Source organism: Accipiter gentilis, chromosome 28 (assembly GCF_929443795.1).
Source record: "Accipiter gentilis chromosome 28, bAccGen1.1, whole genome shotgun sequence".
Taxonomy (NCBI): domain Eukaryota; kingdom Metazoa; phylum Chordata; class Aves; order Accipitriformes; family Accipitridae; genus Astur; species Astur gentilis.
The window spans coordinates 21,700,942-21,719,164 of NC_064907.1; the positions used below are offsets into that span (position 1 = coordinate 21,700,942).

At 61.4% G+C, this 18,223-nt stretch overlaps 2 protein-coding genes across 6 annotated transcripts; both read left to right on the forward strand.

Annotated features, from left to right (window-relative positions):
- The first annotated feature begins 1,456 nt into the window (after nucleotides 1–1,456).
- SLC20A1 (solute carrier family 20 member 1) lies at nucleotides 1,457–10,564 on the forward strand. 2 transcript variants are annotated; one of them, XM_049830762.1, is made up of 11 exons: nucleotides 1,457–1,545; nucleotides 1,758–2,242; nucleotides 2,351–2,491; nucleotides 2,578–2,663; nucleotides 4,201–4,297; nucleotides 6,034–6,153; nucleotides 7,772–8,020; nucleotides 8,114–8,663; nucleotides 8,757–8,942; nucleotides 9,275–9,359; nucleotides 9,854–10,564. In XM_049830762.1, the coding sequence occupies exons 2-11, from the start codon at nucleotides 1,927–1,929 to the stop codon at nucleotides 10,013–10,015; spliced, it is 1,992 nt and encodes a 663-aa protein (XP_049686719.1). In that variant the 5' UTR covers nucleotides 1,457–1,545; nucleotides 1,758–1,926; the 3' UTR covers nucleotides 10,016–10,564. The 2 variants fall into 2 exon arrangements, with proteins under 2 accessions (XP_049686719.1, XP_049686718.1); XM_049830761.1 differs by having other exon boundaries at nucleotides 1,460–1,573.
- Nucleotides 10,565–12,018: 1,454 nt separating this feature from the next.
- Nucleotides 12,019–17,653, forward strand: LOC126051488 (cytosolic purine 5'-nucleotidase-like). Of its 4 annotated transcripts, none has more exons than XM_049830764.1 (18): nucleotides 12,019–12,140; nucleotides 12,730–12,803; nucleotides 12,894–13,011; nucleotides 13,103–13,198; nucleotides 13,278–13,369; nucleotides 13,478–13,535; nucleotides 13,653–13,746; nucleotides 13,877–13,930; nucleotides 14,040–14,123; nucleotides 14,266–14,307; nucleotides 14,388–14,498; nucleotides 14,650–14,716; nucleotides 14,794–14,964; nucleotides 15,146–15,197; nucleotides 15,298–15,358; nucleotides 15,490–15,666; nucleotides 15,830–15,931; nucleotides 16,038–17,653. In XM_049830764.1, exons 1-18 carry the CDS (start codon nucleotides 12,034–12,036, stop codon nucleotides 16,092–16,094), a joined length of 1,617 nt encoding a protein of 538 aa, XP_049686721.1. In that variant the 5' UTR covers nucleotides 12,019–12,033; the 3' UTR covers nucleotides 16,095–17,653. The 4 variants fall into 4 exon arrangements, 3 of the variants coding, with proteins under 3 accessions (XP_049686721.1, XP_049686722.1, XP_049686720.1); XM_049830765.1 differs by having other exon boundaries at nucleotides 14,391–14,498; XR_007509826.1 differs by lacking the exon at nucleotides 16,038–17,653 and having other exon boundaries at nucleotides 15,278–15,358; nucleotides 15,830–15,928.
- The last annotated feature ends 570 nt before the right edge of the window (nucleotides 17,654–18,223 follow it).

The following is an 18,223-nucleotide window of genomic DNA, read 5'->3' on the forward strand; positions in this document are numbered from 1 at the left end:
CCCAGCTTTTGGGGTGCAGGGGGAAGGGACCCAGGGGCCTGGGCCATGGGTCCTCCCAGCTTCATCCAGGAGCTCCTGCCTTAGTTTCCCCAACAGACTCACCTGTCTAAGGCAGATGGGACCACCAAAGGGTGACAGGAATGTGGGACGGGGATGATGTAAGGGCATGGGGTCATCCCCTGCTACCGCCTTGGGGGGCTGAGAGGGGCGAGGGGATCCCAGGCTCGACACATGCCCCCCCCCTCACCCGCAGGCATGCCCTGGGCCGTGCGGCGGCTCTACGCACCCAGCGCCGCACGTGGCCGGGGACACAGGGCCCACGGGGACACGGGACGGACTCTGGCCCGGTGACGCAGGGGCAGCAGGACAGCAGAGCCGGGGCACCCCGGCTGCTTCCCCCCCGCTGGGTGCCATCTGCGGGCCCACGTCACCAGCGGCCCCGCGACGCAACAGCCCACCATGAACAAACCCCGGCTGGCACCGAACCGCTGACCCGTGCCCTGGCACAACCTCCCTCCCTCAGCTGGACACCCCAGCTTCCCGTGCCGGGCTGACCCCCTGCCCCGGGGCCGAGATGCTGCGGCTCTGCCCACTGAGCCGCGGTTCCTGCCGGGCAACGGTCACCCCACGGTGGGAACGGCGACCAGCACCCAACACCACTGGGGCCGCACGTGTGCGTGCACGTGGCGGCCCTGCGTGCGCACATGCCCGCACACGAGGGATGCGTGCACCAGCAGCATGCAGGGGTGCCCCCCCGGCTGTGCCACCCAGGCTGGGGGGACCCACGAACCTCCTGGGACCTCGTGGGATCCCCCAGGCTTTGGTCACCCGGCTGCGGGTGCCGGTGCCCTGGTGGGTCCTGGTGGGAACCGTTTTCGGTCCCTGCGTGGGGCCTTCACCAGGGGCGAACCTGGGCTGTGCCAGTGCTGGAGTGCGGTGGGTGCCCCCCGGGCCACGTGCTGCCGCTGGGTGCTGGCCCCCAGCCGCTGGTGCCAGCACAAGGCCTGCGTTTTACGCCATACGGAGCCCGGAGCCGCACCGCAGTGCCAGCCCGGTGGTCTAGCGGCTCGGTGCCCCCTGACCCGGCGCAGTACCGGGGCCGTGCCTGGTCCAGCGCCACCGGGCCCAGAGCTGTACCGGGGCCGTGCCGGCCGTGGGCCAGACCTACGCGGCCCCAAAGCGGACGGTGCTGGAGCCGAGCCCGCATCCGCTCCGCTCCGCCGCTGAGCGTGCACGTGGTGCCGGGGCGCGCTGCCCGCGCGGGGGACGCGGCGCCCGGTGGGGCGGGACCGGGGTTCTGTGCCGGGCGCCGGCCCAATGGCGGAGCGGCCTCGCCCCTCTCCGGCGAGGAGCGGGCCAATGGGCGCCGCGAGCGGCGCCGCGCGTCAGGCGGGAGGAGGGGGAGCGGGGGGGGGGGGGCGGGCGGTGCGGAGGTCACGTGGGGCGGAGGGAGGCAGTTAAAGCGCGGCGGGCGGCGGGCGGCGGCGCCAGTCGGAGGCGGCGGGGGCGGCGGCGGTGGCGGCGGAACGGAGCGGGCCCTTCCCGGTGAGCGCGGCCCGGCTCGGCCCTGCCGGTGAGCGGCGGCCTACGGGCGGCGGCATGGGGCGGGGGCGGGGCGGGCACATGGCGGCTGCGGAGGAGGAGAGGGCGGCGGCGGCGCGCGCGGGACCGGCCGTTACCGGCGCGCGGGAACGGCCGGTATCCGGTACCCGCCTCCCCCCCCTCTCCCGCCCCGCTGAGCCCCGTCTCTCCCGCAGGATGAAGAACGGCGCAGGCCATGGCGCGGCAGCAGGGCCCCAGCCCCCGCGGGCAGCGGCCCCGTAGGACGGCGGAGCTCCCCCGCGCCCTATAGCCACCCCCCTCCCCTATTTAATTTTATACCTAATTTATTAACGCCTTGCCCTGCTCCTCACACCCCCCCAAACCATGGACCCAACCCCCGCTGTGCCCACCATCCCCATGGCGGGCTTCCTCTGGATGCTGGTCCTGGGCTTCATCATCGCCTTCGTCCTGGCCTTCTCTGTTGGCGCCAACGATGTGGCCAACTCCTTCGGCACAGCGGTGGGCTCGGGAGTGGTGACCCTCCGGCAAGCCTGCATCTTGGCCAGCGTCTTTGAGACGGTGGGCTCTGTCCTCCTGGGAGCCAAAGTCAGTGAGACCATCCGGAAGGGGCTGATCGACGTGGAGATGTACAACTCCACGCAGCAGCTGCTGATGGCAGGTTCAATCAGCGCCATGTTCGGTGAGGAATGGGGGGCTCAAAATGGAGGGGGGGGGGGGCAGGGCAGCATGCCCCAAGGTGCCCCCATGACAGCTTTCTTACCAGGCTTTTATTTTCTTTCTCCTCCAGGATCTGCTGTGTGGCAGCTCGTGGCTTCATTCTTGAAGCTCCCCATTTCTGGTACCCACTGCATTGTTGGAGCAACCATTGGCTTTTCATTGGTGGCCCAAGGACAAGAAGGCGTCAAGTGGTCCGAGCTGCTAAAGATTGGTAAGTCTGGCTCGTGTGAGGCCTCCGTGTGCCCCCGGGCTTCCCATTCTAGCAGCGGGATGCTGATCCTGCCTCTTTTCTCCTAGTGTTGTCCTGGTTCATCTCACCCCTCCTTTCGGGCATCATGTCTGCTATCCTGTTCTTCCTTGTCCGGAGGTTCATCCTCCGTAAGGTAAGGGCTGTCCATTCCATTTTCTGACACCTAGGGGCTCCAGGCATGTCCATCATTGTGTTGACACTTGGGTGAGCCCTGCAGGAGGAGCTGAAGGGATGGGAGAAGGAGGCCTGTAGCTGCTCCCCAAAGCAGAGCCTGGGAGGTATGGAGGCATCGCTTCACCTCCTCCAAAACATCTGTGCCAGGAGTGTCCTGCCTGGCCTCTGGAAACAGCTGCAGTTTCCAAGTAGTGAAGTAGGCCAGAACTGATAAGATCAGAGCTCCTTGTCAGGCTTTTCCTAAGTCCTGGTGCAAGGCTGGACCTCCTCCTGTGTCAGGCTGCAGGTGAAGGCAATGACCAGCAGTGATGGCTTTTTTTTTAAGCCAGGAAGGCCAGAGTTGTCCCTGGCACTGTGGAAACTGCTTTCGTCCCATCTGGGGCCCCAGGTAGGGGTGAGGGGTGCTTAGGCTGGCTCCAGGGACATGTTCCCACTGTTGGGTGTGTCTGAAAGCCCAGAAAGAGGGATTGGGCACCCAAAGCTGCTTGAAATGGAGGCAGCAGCTTTAGACCTCATCTTTATGAGGTGATCGTGACCCTGGATCCAGCGCAGGATGCTGCCAGCCCTGAGCAGGGGTATCCAGCCAGCTGTAAAGAGGAACTCCAACACTTTCTTCTGCGTATTTGAGGTTACCTTAAATTATTTCAGGTTTTAGCTCTATTTCTGGTTCAAGAGGTGTTAAGATCTTATCACTGCTGGTTTCTACTTGGCAGCCCTTTAAAACAATTCAGCGTCACCGCTGTCAGAGCAACCTTGCGTAACTGGCCTTTCAAAGCTGGGCTGGCCCGGTCATGCTTCATTCTGGTGCTGAACAGTCCGGTTGCTCTGTCCTGCTCAGCATTTGGTAAGGCTCGGTGTGTTTGTACTGACACTAGACCCCAATTGCTGGGCAGCAGCGGAGATTAAGTGCTCCTGCTGCTCGGGTGAGGGCCTCTCTGTGCAGGTATGTGGTCAAATAAGCTGCTTTGTGGGTAATGGACTTTTTTATTTCATCCAAGTCAGCTGGAAAGAGGTGAAAGCTTTGTCTGACAAATGGTTTTGTCTGAAAGTGCCTGGGGAGTTGAAAGGAAACATACGTGCAGCTGGAGACTGTGGAGTTCCACAGGCTGGGGAGCCTCAGGAGGGGTTCAAGAGCCAGGCAGCCCCTTGCTGCAGGCGCAGATGAGATGCTCCAGCCTTGGGAGTGGTGGGATGCTTGTCTGGTCCTGCCCTGGCTTCCTGGGGAGCCTGATGGGACCCACGGTGTTCTCCCAATGTCTCTGCCCCCAGGCTGCTGGAGGGGGTCTTACAGTCAGCCCCTGTGGGTTATTCTCTAAAAGCTGTTGGGAGCACTGGCTTTTGGCAGGGCTTGCAGGAACGTGGTGTTCGAGTTGCTGTCGCCAGTTGACTGAAGGCACAAGCCACCTTTTGGGGAAGGGGCTGTCGCTTGGCTGGTCTTCGGCTGCTGTGCAACCCTCAGGGTCTGGCTTCCTGCAGCACTGATCCTTGTTTTGCAGGCAGATCCTGTTCCCAATGGCTTGCGGGCTTTGCCCATCTTCTATGCCTGTACTGTGGGGATCAACCTCTTCTCCATCATGTATACCGGTGCCCCTTGTAAGTATGCGTCAGAATACTTGAACCTTAATTTTTAAATTTTTTATAAAACCTCCATTAAATGCACGATTTACCCCTTTTTTGCTTTACAGGGCTGAAATCTCCTAGAAGGCGGCTGGCCTGTGCCGGTTACAGAAGGCTGCAGGCTAGCGTGCGCTGAGTTCTGGGCTAGATAGTTGCCCAACCAAAGAGACCTGCTCAAACTAAACCCCTCCAGACCTTTCTCCTTAGACTTCACAGGACTGGCAGATAACATGACTTCCCCTTACCTTCTCTTACCTGTGCTAAAACTCAGGTACCCGGCTGCCACTGAAGAGATTCCTTGGGCTGCTGGTAGCGAGGCTAGGAGCAGGGATGGAGGCTGTGCCTCCTGATTCACCTTGTCCCTAAGAATAAAGTAATTATCCCTGACAAGAAGAGCTGGCACCTGTACTGAGAAGAGTTTGTATTTCAGTTTGAGAAGCCAAATTGAAATGCTTGTTTGGCTGTTATGTAGGGGACAGGTTGCAGGCAGGACGAGGAGAGGACTTGGCAGGGGAAGGTGGCTTTGCCTGCGGAGCTGGAGCCTCCATAACCTCTGTCTGCTGGTGTGACTTGGTGTGAGCTGTTTTTGGTCTGAGCATGGGTTTCCTGTTGTGGAGGAGTTGCTGGAGGTGGGATGAAGGCAGTCAGTGCTGGCTCTGCAGGGTTTTCTCTGTAAACAGTGGCTGGAAAGAATTTTGAAGGGATGTCAGCTTCCCTTTCCTTTGGCTTTGCAGCCTGGGGAGAAGGCAGGGTTGCTGTGGTGCTGCTGGGGGCACCGGGGCTGCAAAGCAGCAGTGATGCTGCTCCAAGATCACTTTGTACCCTGGCACCCCCAAGGTGGATTTGTGTTTATCCCAAGTCCTGAGCTGCAGGAGGGCTGGGTGAGCTCTGTGCCACTCAAGTGCAGGGTTTGTAGCCTTCAGTGAGCCGGGCTTGGTGTAAGCAAATAGCCACATGCATGGGTAGAATAGCTGTGATGTTGCTGGTGGTGCATTAGGAGCAGTAAATTATTGCCTGCAGTGGAAGATGCAGGATTTGAGCTGTCGCAAGCACCTGATACCCCAACTGGGGGCTGCAGCAGGCTGTAAAATGCAAAACCTTTTCTAGAAGTCACGCTGCATGTGAGAATGCTTGTAACTAGGTCACATAACACCTCGGATGCCTTGAAGCTTGAGCTTAAGTTCCTAGGGACTCGTCGGGCAGGAGAACCATCTTCCCCCAGCAGCTGGAGGAGTTAATGGAGACATGGGGCTCTTGGGTGGGAGCAGCCGAGGTCCTGCATATCATCTCCATGACCGGGGAAAGCGGTGCTGTTGCCGCAGCAGCTGTGCTGGGTGTTTTTGTGTTTGTTTTTTTCTTTGACATTGCAGCAAGTGAGGAGACAAGGGATGTGAGGAGCCTCCTGTCCCTGCTCAGGGCATGCACTGATCCCTGATGGGCTTTGGCTGCGGGAGGGAGGGGAAAGTGTCTGCACGTGTGAAAGATTAGCTTGTGATGGGGGAGATGTAACCGGGGGGTGTGGGGGGCTGCTTCTGTGTGGGTTAAGCTCTCAGTGTGGTCAGTGATGGCTTTCCACTGGCGTTTCTCCCTGGCAGGCAAATTAGCTCAGGGATGTTGCAGGTGATGGAGTCCCTGTGCCGGGAAGAGCAAAGTCATATGTCGAGGAGGCTTTTGCCCAGAGGTTTTCAAAGATCCATTGTTTTATTTCCTAGTGCTGGGCTTTGACAAACTTCCTCTGTGGGGTATCCTTCTAATTTCGGCGGGGAGTGCTGTTGTCTGTGCTCTCGTCGTCTGGTTCTTTGTATGTCCAAGAATGAAGAAGAAAATTGAACGTAAGTAATGCCTCTCTCTTTGCAATCCTTTGGGGAAGGGCACTCTCAGACTAACCAACTTCTTTTCCCAGCGGGAGATCTCATTAGCTGCAGGGCTGTTATTAGCAGGGATCCTCAGCTTCAGTTATCGCTTAAGCTGCTCTGCAAACCCTGAGTCACTGGGGCTCGTCTCATCAAGCTGGACCCTGCGTGCTCTTAACCTGCAGCAGCACCAGAAAGCTGTTCCCTGGGTCCCCAAAATACCCCTCAAAGTAGCTGTTGTGCTGCTGAACGGTGTCTGGCAGCTGATTTCTGACCAGAGTGATCTTTCCTTGAACTGCACTGGACAGCAGGCAATACAAATGAGCCTGATTTCTCTGTTTAATAGAGAAGAAAAGGCAGGAGACAACCTGCCTGTTAACTGGTGTAACCTTTAATCCTCTGCATACCTGCTGATCAATCTTTGGCCTGGCAGATGCAGATCACAAGTTTAAAGCTGTGTAAGCTGATGAAATCCTTTCCCTGTAGCACAAAAAAAAAAATCTCTATTGAAAGGCATCCAAAAGAGCAGTCCCAAGTTCTGCCTCCTGAAAAGTACAGGCAGCTCTCCTGGAGCTGTGTGTGGTCTTGCATATAAATTTTGTGTGCAGTCTGGGGCACTTAAGGAACTGGAGATGAGGGGATAACCAGTGTCCTTGTCAGACTGGTGTAATTGGGGTGTGACTAACAGCTTTATAGCTGCCCTTGACATTCTTCCAGCTGTTCAAGCTTCGGCTTAACTCCTGCCTGCAAGGCAGGCTCTCCTGCCTGCCAGACAGGCTCCCCTGCCTGCTAAGGCAGCCTGCCTGCTTGAGAGCATCGCTGGGAGGAGGTGGTAATGCAGGGGGAGATGAGCTCTGCAGGGGCTTGATGCCAGGGTGAGGGGCTGGATGTGACAGCCTGGCCCTTGCAGGGAGCAAACTAGCTTGGAAATGGTTATGTTTGTGACAAGGAGGTAGTTTTTGTTGTTGTCTGAAGGAGCTGACCTCATGTTTTCACCTGGAGAAAACATGCTTTTCCCGGTAGAGGGGGAGTAACAGCCTCAGCTTCCAGGGCTTGGTGCCACTGGCTTGGCTCTTCCAGTGGGACAGGAAACCAGGCTGCCCTCGGGAGGTGTTTGTCACCCACCAGTGGGAGCTGGAGAGGAGCCCAGGCAGGCGAGTCCTCCCAGCAGGCTGGAGCTGATGGGCTGACAGAGGAGCTGGGCTCTTCTGGGCACCTTCCCATCAGCTTCAGGGATCACGGCCACCCCAGAAGTGGGTCCAAAGCATCCCACGGCTGGCGGGAATGGGACAAACGTGGCTCAAAGAGGAACCTCTGCTGTAGGAAGAATGGGCATAAAAGCCCCATAATGGTGCTCACCACACCCCGTGTGGGTGGGGGGGTCTAAAAATAGGAGATGAGCTGGCTTGTGATGGTTTGGCTGTTATGCCCGGGACAAGGTGCGACTGCCCAGCAGTTTCCAAAGTTCAGGATGGGGGGGAAGCTGTAAATTCTTTATTTGGCTGCCATAAATCTGAGTGGTGAGGGGTGTGGGCTTGCTCCTGGTGTTGGGTGTAGTGGTGGGAAGGGGTTTGATGGCAGCTGCCTCCCTTCACAGGAGAGATCAAATCCAGTCCTTCTGAAAGCCCCTTGATGGAGAAGAACATTAGCCCGAAGGAGGACCACGAGGAGCCCAAGGTGCCCCTGGGTGATGCCAAGAGCCCCGTTGCTGATGTGGGGTTGGCTGCACCCCACCGGGCAGCGGTGGAGGAGAGGACAGTCTCCTTCAACCTGGGGGACCTGGAGGAGGCCCCGGAGCAGGAGAGGCTCCCCAGCCTTGACCTGAAGGAAACCAGCATTGACAGCGGTGAGTGGTGGGGGATGATATGGGGGTGCCAGCGTGGTCTCCCCCCACCCCAGGTACCCCTGGGTGCTAAACCCCCACCATCTCCCTTGGCAGGAGCCGTTCGGCTGCCCAATGGCAACCTTGTCCAGTTCAACCAGGCCATGGGCCACCAGATGAGCTCCAGCGGACAGTACCAGTACCACACTGTGCACAAGGACTCCGGTCTCTACAAGGAGCTGCTGCATAAACTGCACCTGGCCAAGATGGGGGACTGCATGGGGGATTCGGGGGACAAGCCCCTGCGGCGCAACAACAGCTACACTTCCTACACCATGGCCATCTGTGGCATGCCCCTGGACTCGCTCCGTGCCAAGGAGGGAGAGGAGATGGAGAAGCTGACATGGCCTGTGGCGGACACCAAGAAGAGGGTCCGCATGGACAGCTATACCAGCTACTGCAATGCGGTGGCAGATGCCCACCCGGTGGCTGATGTGGATCTGAACACAGCCCAGGTGGAGATGGGCGTCAGCGACTGCAAGGGCAGCAGTAGCTCCCTGGAAGAATGGCATGATCAGGACAAACCCGAGGTGTCCCTCCTCTTCCAGTTCCTGCAGATCCTCACAGCCTGCTTTGGCTCCTTTGCTCATGGTGGCAATGATGTCAGGTCAGTTGGGTCAGCAGGAGTGGTGGGGTTGCTTGCTGGGGCTGGTGCCTACTTTGCCCAGAGCCTCTGGACCAGCTCTCCTTTCTCTTCCAGCAATGCCATAGGGCCCCTGGTCGCACTCTACCTGGTCTATCAGACGGGTGATGTGGCTACCAAGGTGGCAACTCCCATCTGGCTGCTGCTCTATGGAGGTGCAGGGATTTGCATCGGCTTGTGGGTCTGGGGAAGGAGAGTCATCCAGACGATGGGGAAGGACTTGACTCCCATCACACCATCAAGGTAAGGTCTGCCTTGGGGCAGGGGGAGGCCTCAGGCAGTCCTAGAGCTGCATCCTGCCCTTGGAGCCCCTCTCCATGCTCTTTTTGGGGGTTCCATTGCTCAGGTGGTAGAGCTGGGGCACGTGTGGCCCCATAATGCTTCCCTGCATCCCTTGGGGGGTGTCAGTCTGGGGCAGCTGGGGGTCTGGAGAGCTAAGTGAGAAGCTGACCCTGCTGCACAGGGTCTGCCTGAGGAGAGCGGTCCCAGGTTTGGCTTGGGCTGAGCCAGCCTGATGTGCTGGGTAGTGCAGGGGGTCTGGTGCCTGGCTTCTCATGTGCTTTCTGTCTCTGCAGCGGCTTCAGCATCGAGCTGGCGTCTGCCCTGACGGTGGTGATCGCCTCTAATGTTGGCCTCCCCATCAGCACGACCCACTGCAAGGTAGGTGGAGGTGGCAGGAGGGGGATGGTGCTGGCTTGGTATAAGTTCAGCTTCCCCCAAATCCTGGTGCTATTAAGGCCGAGCTGTGTGGGAGGTTCCAAACTAGGCTGCTGGCCAGCCTTCAGGTCCCAGCTCTGTCATTTGCATCTCAATGTGGGGTGACGGCAGCTGCCCAGGGCTGGGGGGAGTCCCCGGGTGAGGGGGCAGTTGAGGAGGTGATGGGAGAACAAAACCCCTTTGATGGACTCCAGGGCTCTGCCAAGCAGCCATGGGAACCGGAGTGCTGCACTGCCCTGTCCTCATCACTGCTCTGGGATGGCAGCTGCTTGCCCTGCTCTCCCAGCATGGTGTCTGCTTGGGTCCCCAAGGGCTGAAGCAAGACCCTTGGCCCCATGGCTGAGGCTTTCCCTGGGTACCAGTGGGCAAGGCTGTTGCGGGGTGGTGGGCACCCCGTCCTGCTGCGATGCTGAGCTGTGCCCTGGCTCCTCGGGCAGGTGGGCTCCGTGGTCTCGGTGGGCTGGCTGCGTTCCAGGAAGGCAGTGGACTGGCGCCTCTTCCGCAACATCTTCATGGCCTGGTTTGTCACCGTCCCCATCTCGGGTCTCATCAGTGCTGCCATCATGGCTGTCTTCAAGTATGCTGTCCTGAAGGTGTGAAGGCACCGGGGCTCGTACTGCTCCTGCTTCCCTGCTGCCACCCTCCCCTCCAGGAGCCGGGGAGGCTTTTCCCACTGCGGGATGGGGGCTACCATCATCTCTGGGGCTTCCTCAGTTCTGCGTAGTGTTGTCACTGAAGTATTTTTTTTATATAAATGTCTTGGCGCTAAGTTTCTAGAGGGGGTGCAGTGCTGAGGCTGTGCCTGTCCTTGGTGTGACTCCCCTGCTGCGCTGTAGCTTTAGATTAGCAGTTATGGGAGGCCACTTTTTTATTTTAATGACTTAATTAAAATCCCCTGGCAGTGATTCCTCTTTGAGTAAGGACTAGGGCTGGTCCTTGCCCCTGCTGGGAGGGCTTGGGGGCTGTGGGGCATCCCCCCATGGTGGGCTGTGTGTGCTGCATTCAGCTTTGCCTCCATTGCTGTAGTGGTGCGGACATCAGGCGCTGCCCAACCATCCTGCTCGGGGGTCCCTGGGGGCAGCCCCTGGCCCCCCCCTCACTGCTGCTACCTCGGACTCAATAAAGATTTCCTTTGTAAGCTGATGCTGATGCTCATGCTGGGGCTGGGGGTGGTGGGGTGGGGTGCTGGGGTGGCCCTGGGCACTGTCCCCTGTCACATGCTGCCCCATGGCCTCTGCCCTGCCCCTCCTTGGACCCACGCCCTGGGAGGGAGCTGGGACTGGGGCAGCTGATAAGAGCCCCATGTGTTCCCCTGTGTCATGGGACTGGCTGTAAACAGCTCTGGGCTGCACCCCACCCCTGCATAGGGGGGGTTATCAGGGCCCCACACCTGGGGGAGGGGGGGGCAGTTCCTAAGCCTGTTACCAGCCTGTTTGCCCCCAACCCTGGGGCTGCAGCTGCACCTGCTGTCTCCTCCATGTTCCCATCCCCAGTGATGCTTCCTCCTGTTCCAGGGGGCTCAGTCTTGGTCAAGGCCAGGCAGGGGGGGACCCACGTCAGCGGGTTGGCACCAGGGTGTTGCAAGAGCTGTGGGTGATTGCAGTGGGACATGGGACTGGTGCTGGCTGAGGCAGCTTGGACATCTGTGGGTCCCTGGGGGTGCTGAGCCCTGCCTGGGGGTAGAGGTGTGAGGATGTGCGGACATGGGGGCTTGGGAATGCGCCCCCGTGGAGTTCGGGGTGTGCCTTGCGGAGCTGCGTGGGGACGTGACCCACAGGGATGGGGACATGGATGTGAGTCAATGGCATGGGGATGAGGACGAGTCCCGTGGGAATGGGAACGTGCCAGTTGGGCCCCATGGGGATGAGGACGTTTCCCCCGGGACTGGTCTATGTCCCGCGGGACGTGGGTGCCCCCTCCTGTCCCCATCCCTCCGGTGTGAGGTGCTGGGGGTGGCCCCTGGCGCCGGACCCCCCCACACCAGTGCCGCTCAGCCCCCCTCCCCCCTTCCCAGCTCCCGCCCCTCTCCGGGGGGGGGGGGGCGGAGGGGGCCGGGACGCCCATCGGGGCAGCCTCCGGGCGGTGGCGGGGCCGGGCCTTGACCCCGGTTAATGATTCGCCGCCGGTCGCTCCCCGCTGCCAGCGGCCCCGCTGGGCAAACACCGGCCCCGGGGCTCCGGGCCGGGCGCCCGCGGCCGCTCCTGGCGCCGTCGGGGCCGGGGCCGTGGGAGGGCGCTTCCTCTGGGGAGGGGGGCCTTTTAGGGGTGCGTGAGAGAGGCATGCTCTATTTGGGGGTGTATGGAGGGGCGCTGCCCCGTGGGGGGGGGTGCACGGCCGGGGGGATGGACTGCCCCCCCATTTTGGGGTGCACGTGAGGGGATGCTGCCCCATTTGGGGGCTCATTGACCCATTTTGCGGGGGGGGGGGGGAGGGCGCACGGGGAGGGGGAATCACCGCCCCATTTGGGGGGGTCACCACCTCGGGATGCCCCGGGTCCCGTCCCGGCAGTTGCACCCAGGGTGGGGGGCCGGGCCGGTGCCGGGGGCCGGGTCGGGGCGGTCCCGCGGGGCCCCGTTAAAGCGGCGACGGCTGGAGGCGGCGGCCGGAGGCGGCGGCGATGGGCAGCGAGGGGGAGTGGGGCCCGGCGGCGGCCCCGGCGGCGACCCCGGCCCCGACCCCGGGCCCGGGCGACCCGCGGGCGCTGCGGAGGGACTGCCAGCACCGGTGGGACCGGGGGGCGGCCGGGGGGGTTTGGGGGGGGGCGGGGGTTGGGGGGCAGGAGCGGGAGAGAGGGGGCTCGAGGGGGGGCGATCGGGAGCAGCAGGACCTGGAGCTGCGGGGAAAGGGCTGGGGGGGGTGGGCAGGTGGGGAGGTGGGCATTTGGGGGGGGGGGGGGGCAGGACCCGAGGGAAGGACGCCAGGGGTGCAGGTATGGGGAAGTACCCTTGGCAGTGGGGGAGAGGGCAGAGGCCCTGACGGGACCCCCCATGTAGACAGGCTATGGGGGAGGGGGGTAGGCCAAAACAGGGGGCTCAGTATCCCCCCTCCCTGCCCTGCACTCCTCTCCCTCCCCCAGCTCCATTTCCAGCTCAAAAGCCCATTTTTCTCCCCTGGCTCCATTTCCAGCTCAAAAGCCCATTTTTCTGCTCCAATAACTCACTGTGGGGCCCCTGGGCCAGGGCGGGCACAGAGCCCCTGCAGCCCCCTGACCAGGAATGGGGGACATGGGGACAGGTCCCCCTCCTCTGTGCCACCCCCAGCCCTAGACAACGCTTCACCCCCATGCCTTCCCCCCCTACCCGGTCACCTCCAGGATCTTCGTCAACCGGAGCCTGGCGCTGGAGAAGATCAAGTGCTTCGGCTTCGACATGGACTACACCTTGGCCAGTGCGTTTTTGGCGGGGGGGGGGGGGGGGGAGGCGGGAACCCCCCCCAGCCCATGCCCATGCCCATGCCACCCTCCCTGTCCCCCTGCAGTGTACAAGTCCCCTGACTACGAGGAGCTGGCCTTCGCCCTGCTTCTGGAGCACCTTGTCTCCATCGGGTACCCCCATGAGATCCTTGCCTACAAGTACGACCCCACCTTCCCCACACGGTGAGTGCTGGCGGGTTTTGGGGGACACACAGGGGACAGGGTGGGGGGGTGTTGGTAGGACCCCCACCCGCTGATGGGGTGTGTGGCACAGGGGGCTGGTGTTCGATGCCCTGTATGGGAACCTGCTGAAGGTGGACTCCCATGGGAACCTGCTGGTCTGCGCCCACGGCTTCCGCTTCCTTAAGGGGTGAGTCTGGGACCCCCGGGGGGGGGACAGACGGGGGGGAACCCTCGATATGGGGTGCATCTCTGTGCTCCTTCCCCAGGGCCGAAATCCTCCACTATTACCCCAACAAGTTCATCCAGCGGGACGACATGAAGCGCTTCCACATCCTCAACACCCTCTTCAACCTCACAGGTGAGTGAGACTCCCCAGCCCCCTGCCCCAGGCCCCCCAACCCCATCGTGGGTTGCTGCCCTCCCCCTGTGCCCCCCGCATCCCCTCTCACAGCCCCCTCCCTGGCAGAGGCCCACCTCTACGCCTGTCTCGTGGACTTCTTCACCAACTGCTCCAGATACGTCAAGTAAGAGGGAGATGGTGGGTGGGGGCTTAGACCTGGTGGGTTGGGGATGGGTAGGGGGGGGGGGGTCTCCCCTCAGCAGGGCAGCCCCTTCAACCCCCCTTTTCCTGACCATTGCAGCTGTGACACCGGTTACAAGCATGGAAACCTCTTCATGTCCTTCCGCAGCATGTTCCAGGATGTGCGCGAGGCCATGGACAGTGTCCACCTCTCGGTGGGTGCAGTGGGCAGGGGGCTGGCAGAGCGGGGGGAGGGGGGGGGGCTTGCTGGGGGCATGCTGAGAGTAGTGGGGACACCCCCCACCCCCAGGGAGGTTTTGGCCAGACCATCGATCCCCTCTGCAGGGCTGCCTGAAAGAGAAGACACTGGAGAACCTGGAGAAGTACGTGGTGAAGGATGTGAGTGTCTGCTGACCCCCGTCCCTGTGGACCTTTCCCTACCCTGGTCCCCTCAGCTGGGTCCCTGTGGCACCCCCAGCCCCCCCTGCCCTGACTTTCCCCTCGCCAGCCCCGGGTGCCGCTGCTGCTGAGCCGCATGAAGGAGGTGGGGAAGGTCTTTCTGGCCACCAACAGCGACTATAACTACACAGACGTGAGTAGGGGGTGTGTGTGTCTGTCTTGTGTGTCCCACCCTCCCGGGTCCAGCCTGCCCTGGGGGCCCTGGGGGTGGCAGAGTGCAGGCAGGGGTCTGCCCTCCCTGGTGACAGTGGTGGAGATGCCGGGTGTCCTTGCAGGCCATCATGTCCTACCTGTTTGACTTCAGCGATGGGCACAAGGTGAGTCTGCCCCCGGTGTGGGATGGGTGCAGGGTGCCATCGACATCCTCTCCCTGAACCCCCCCTAACCTGACACCCAGCAGGCCGAGACCCCACAGCGCCCCTGGCGATCCTATTTCGACCTCATTGTGGTGGACACCCGCAAGCCACTCTTCTTCGCTGAGGGCACTGTCCTGCGCCAAGTCAACACGGTGGGGACCCCTCCACTGCCATGGGGCCAGTGGGCACTACCTGGGAACTACAAGGGCTCCCACAGGCACGGGGGATGGATTCGCAATTGGGTGGGCACTGAGCAGGCACAGGTAACAGTACTCCCCATCCTGGGGTCCTCTTGTCTTGTAGGATACAGGGAAGCTGCGCATTGGAACGTACACCGGCCCGCTCCAGCACTGTGCCGTCTACTCTGGCGGTGAGCGCCCGGCCAGGCTCCATGTGCAGCTCGGGGGAACGTGCCCGCACCGTCGCCCTGACTTCTGGCTGTCGCAGGCTCCTCGGACATGGTGTGTGACCTGCTGGGCGTGAAGGGCAAAGACATCCTCTACATGGGGGACCACATCTTCGGGGACATCCTCAAGTCCAAGAAGCGGCAGGGCTGGCGTACCTTCCTGGTGGTGCCAGAGCTGGCCCGTGAGCTGCAGGTCTGGACGGAGAAGAGCGGTGAGCAGCGCCCGGCCAGGGACACAGCCAAGCCCAGCTAGGGGAGGTGGCTTGGAGCCTCCTGCCCCCCCTCTTTGATGGCAAAACCAGCCCTGGTGTGGTGTGCCCAGACACCCCATGTCAGTTGTGCTGGGCAGCAGTGGACATTGCCTGCACTGAGCTGGCCCCGTTACACTTGCAGAGCTGTTTGAGGAGCTGCGGAGCCTGGACCTTTTCCTGGCGGAGCTGTACCAGTGAGTGGGCACTGGGTGGGCAGGGGGCATGGGGGGGGTGGTGCAGGCACCCATGGGGGACCCTCCAGGTGAGCCCCCAGCCGGGTCTCTCCCACTCCAGGCACTTGGACAGCGGCAGCAGCGAGCGCCCGGATATCAGCTCCATCAAGCGTCGGATCCAGGTGATGCCTGGGGCACCATCCCTGTTGGCACACGGCACAGCCCCCCACATGGATTTCCTCCTCCTCCATGGAGGGGGGAGCACCGGGGGGGCTGTTGGGTGCCCTGACCACCCAACCCGCTGCATGCGCAGAAAGTCACGCACGAGATGGACATGTGCTATGGGAAGATGGGCAGCCTCTTCCGCTGCGGCTCGCGCCAGACACTCTTCGCCAACCAGCTGATGCGCTACGCAGACCTCTACGCCGCCTCCTTCATCAACTTCCTCTACTACCCCTTCAGCTACCTCTTCCGAGCACCCCCTGTCCTGGTATGTAGCTCCCAGCCCCCCCTGCTCACCCACCGTGCCTCAGTTTCCCTCCCTGCCTGGGGTGGGGAGGCAGGTACAGGGATGATGGAGGCGTTTGGTGGGCACCCAACCCCTTAGCTGGTCGGTGCTTGGCCCCTCTCTGCAAGCCTTCTCCCTGCCACAGATGGCACACGAGTCGACGGTGGAGCACGGCCGCCTGGACGCGGGGGAGGCAGGCACAGCTCTGGCACCCTGGCTGGCCCAGCATGGCCACCCCGGCCAGCAGGTGGGTGGCAGGGGACTGAGGAGCAGAAGGGCAGAGGAGTCCCAGCACCAGCAACCCCAATGCCAGTGGGGTCCTGTGCCCACTGAGCCCCCCACCTCCTTCTCAGGTTGCTGGGGTATGCCAGGACTCCAGCGGGGAGGAGGAGGATGATGGAGAAGCCTGAGCCCACCCCAGCGCTGACGGCTGCTGAGCTGGCAGTAGCCAGCCCCCCGGCAGGGCATTCGGTGGCCCTGGACCACTTGTGCTGCCAGCCCAAAGTCGCCCATGGTCAGCTACCGCCTCCACTGGCCACAGGACAGCTGGTGGCCCTGCCCCATGCCCCAAGTCACACCTCTCCCCGTGCAGCATTGCCCTTCTCCCGACTGTGCCAGGAGCTGGGAGAAGGGCCCCCCAGAGCCCACAGGCTGCCCGGTGCCCCCACTTTCACTCATGGGTCCCCTCACCAGCATCAGCTGCTTCTCCCAGCCAGCTCGACACCAGCCTGGGGCCGCCCAATGCCAGGGAGAGCCGGCAGCGCCGCTGCTGTGGGTATCACTGGAAACCTGCTTTGGACGGATCGGTGGTCCCGGCAGCCCCTGCTCCTCCAGCTTCAGTGCCTGGCCCAGGCACCACTGCGCTGGGGCCTGGCTCCCGGTGGTGGTGGGTGGATGTTGCTCAAGCACAGAAGAGCTCTGGAGGCAACTGCTGCTCCCTGGAAATCCCTTTTACTCGCTATTACCCTCTTCTGTTTTCTGCCCGTTTCTATTTATAAAAGATGCTCAAACTCCTGGCACCGCAGAGATATAAAAATGGCTACTTTAAAGGAAAACTGCTTTGCCCCTGAGCCTGGGAGGTGGGGGCAAAGGGCAATTCCCAAATCCTCAGCCAGCAGCTGGGACAAGTGCAAGCCCCTGGGCGGAGGGTGGCAGCCCCGAGACACCCCCGCTCTGCCGGCACTGTCCTGCACACCAGAGGAGGGGGCCGAGCCTGCCACCCTCCGCAGACCCGTGCCAGGAATTCCAGCTACTGCTCTAAGACTTCTTCCAGCATCGAGGTTTCTCAATAAAGATGCTGACCCAACGGTGGTGGTGGCTGTGTCGGGAGGAGGCAAAAGGGTGGGATGAGGACTGGACTGCGGTTTGGGGACAGGGAGGCGATGACAGGGCTCCCCTTCATGGCAGCCACACGGCTTTACTCCTCACAGCAGGGAAACCGTCCCGATCCACAGCAACCCTCCCTGCGACAGCACGCTCCCCCTCCCCCCCTGCCCCCATCCCACCAGCAGGAAACGAAACTTGTCCAGGCAGGGAGAAGGGGAAGAAAAAAAACCCACAAACCCTAAATCCTGGAGGGCGCAGGTTGAAATTTGAACTGGCCAATAGGGACCCACCAAGTGCACCGAGGTGACCCTCCTGGCTAATAGGGATTAAATGCCCACAGGTGGGATTTGACAGGGCTATAAAGGGCTCCCGACGGAGGAGTTAGTCCTCCTTGGAGTGGCGGCTTTGCAGGCAGGGGCTCCCCCTCGGGTCGGGGCACTACCCAGCGTAACTCCTCGAGGGAGAGAACCCTCAGCTTTTGGGTGAGTGATATGCACGTTTTGGAGCCATTACTTTAAATCTTGGGGATTCTTAAGTCGGCCATGTAGTATTAATTCTCTTTACATCATCAAGGCTGTGGTTTTGTAAAATGTTACCGGACTTCTAATTAACTTTTACTGAAGAATAAATCTGAGTTTTAACACCTGTTGGATTTGGTTATGCGTGCATCTGGAACAGTCTTGTCACCAGCTGCCTTGTGCCACCGCTTGCTCTTGGTATGAGGACAGCCCTTGAGGGAGGTGAAGCCGCTGTAGGGGCCCTGAGCGCACTAATAGGGCTCAGCTGCCCTCGCTGTCCTGTCCCAGACCCCTAGCCATGCCCAGGGGACTGGCAGCCTGCACTGCTGCGTCCCCAGGACCTCTGCGCCCCTTGCATGTGCCGCCTTCATCCTCCTCGGGGCCTGTGTGGGAGCTGCTGTGGTCCCGAAGGTACCCCAGGCCCTGTAGCCCCTCACCAGTCTGGCGTAGCTGGTGCTGCTACGAGAGACGCAAGACATGGGCTCTGTGTGAGCCTCTCAGTGGGGAACATCCAGATGCTGTCTGGGTAGGGTGCAACACAGCTCTGGAGCAAATCCCTCAGGACATTGCTTGCAAAACACCGGCAGGTGCCTGGAGCATTGCGGAATCTGACTGACATCATCCTACAGCAGGAAAATCGGGGCGTGCGTCACAGCAGAGGAGCCAAGGGCAGTCCCAGAGGACACAGCCCATCT

Coding starts and splice junctions, on each gene's coding strand:
- SLC20A1 (XM_049830762.1), top strand. CDS start 1,927: ATGGACCCAACCCCCGCTGTGCCCACCATCCCCATGGCGGGCTTCCTC. Junction 2,664..4,200: donor GGAGGTTCATCCTCCGTAAG/GTAAGGGCTGTC, acceptor CTTGTTTTGCAG/GCAGATCCTGTTCCCAATGG. Junction 6,154..7,771: donor AATGAAGAAGAAAATTGAAC/GTAAGTAATGCC, acceptor CTCCCTTCACAG/GAGAGATCAAATCCAGTCCT.
- LOC126051488 (XM_049830763.1), top strand. CDS start 12,034: ATGGGCAGCGAGGGGGAGTGGGGCCCGGCGGCGGCCCCGGCGGCGACC. Junction 14,717..14,793: donor CTGTGCCGTCTACTCTGGCG/GTGAGCGCCCGG, acceptor TGGCTGTCGCAG/GCTCCTCGGACATGGTGTGT. Junction 15,667..15,829: donor TCCGAGCACCCCCTGTCCTG/GTATGTAGCTCC, acceptor TCCCTGCCACAG/ATGGCACACGAGTCGACGGT.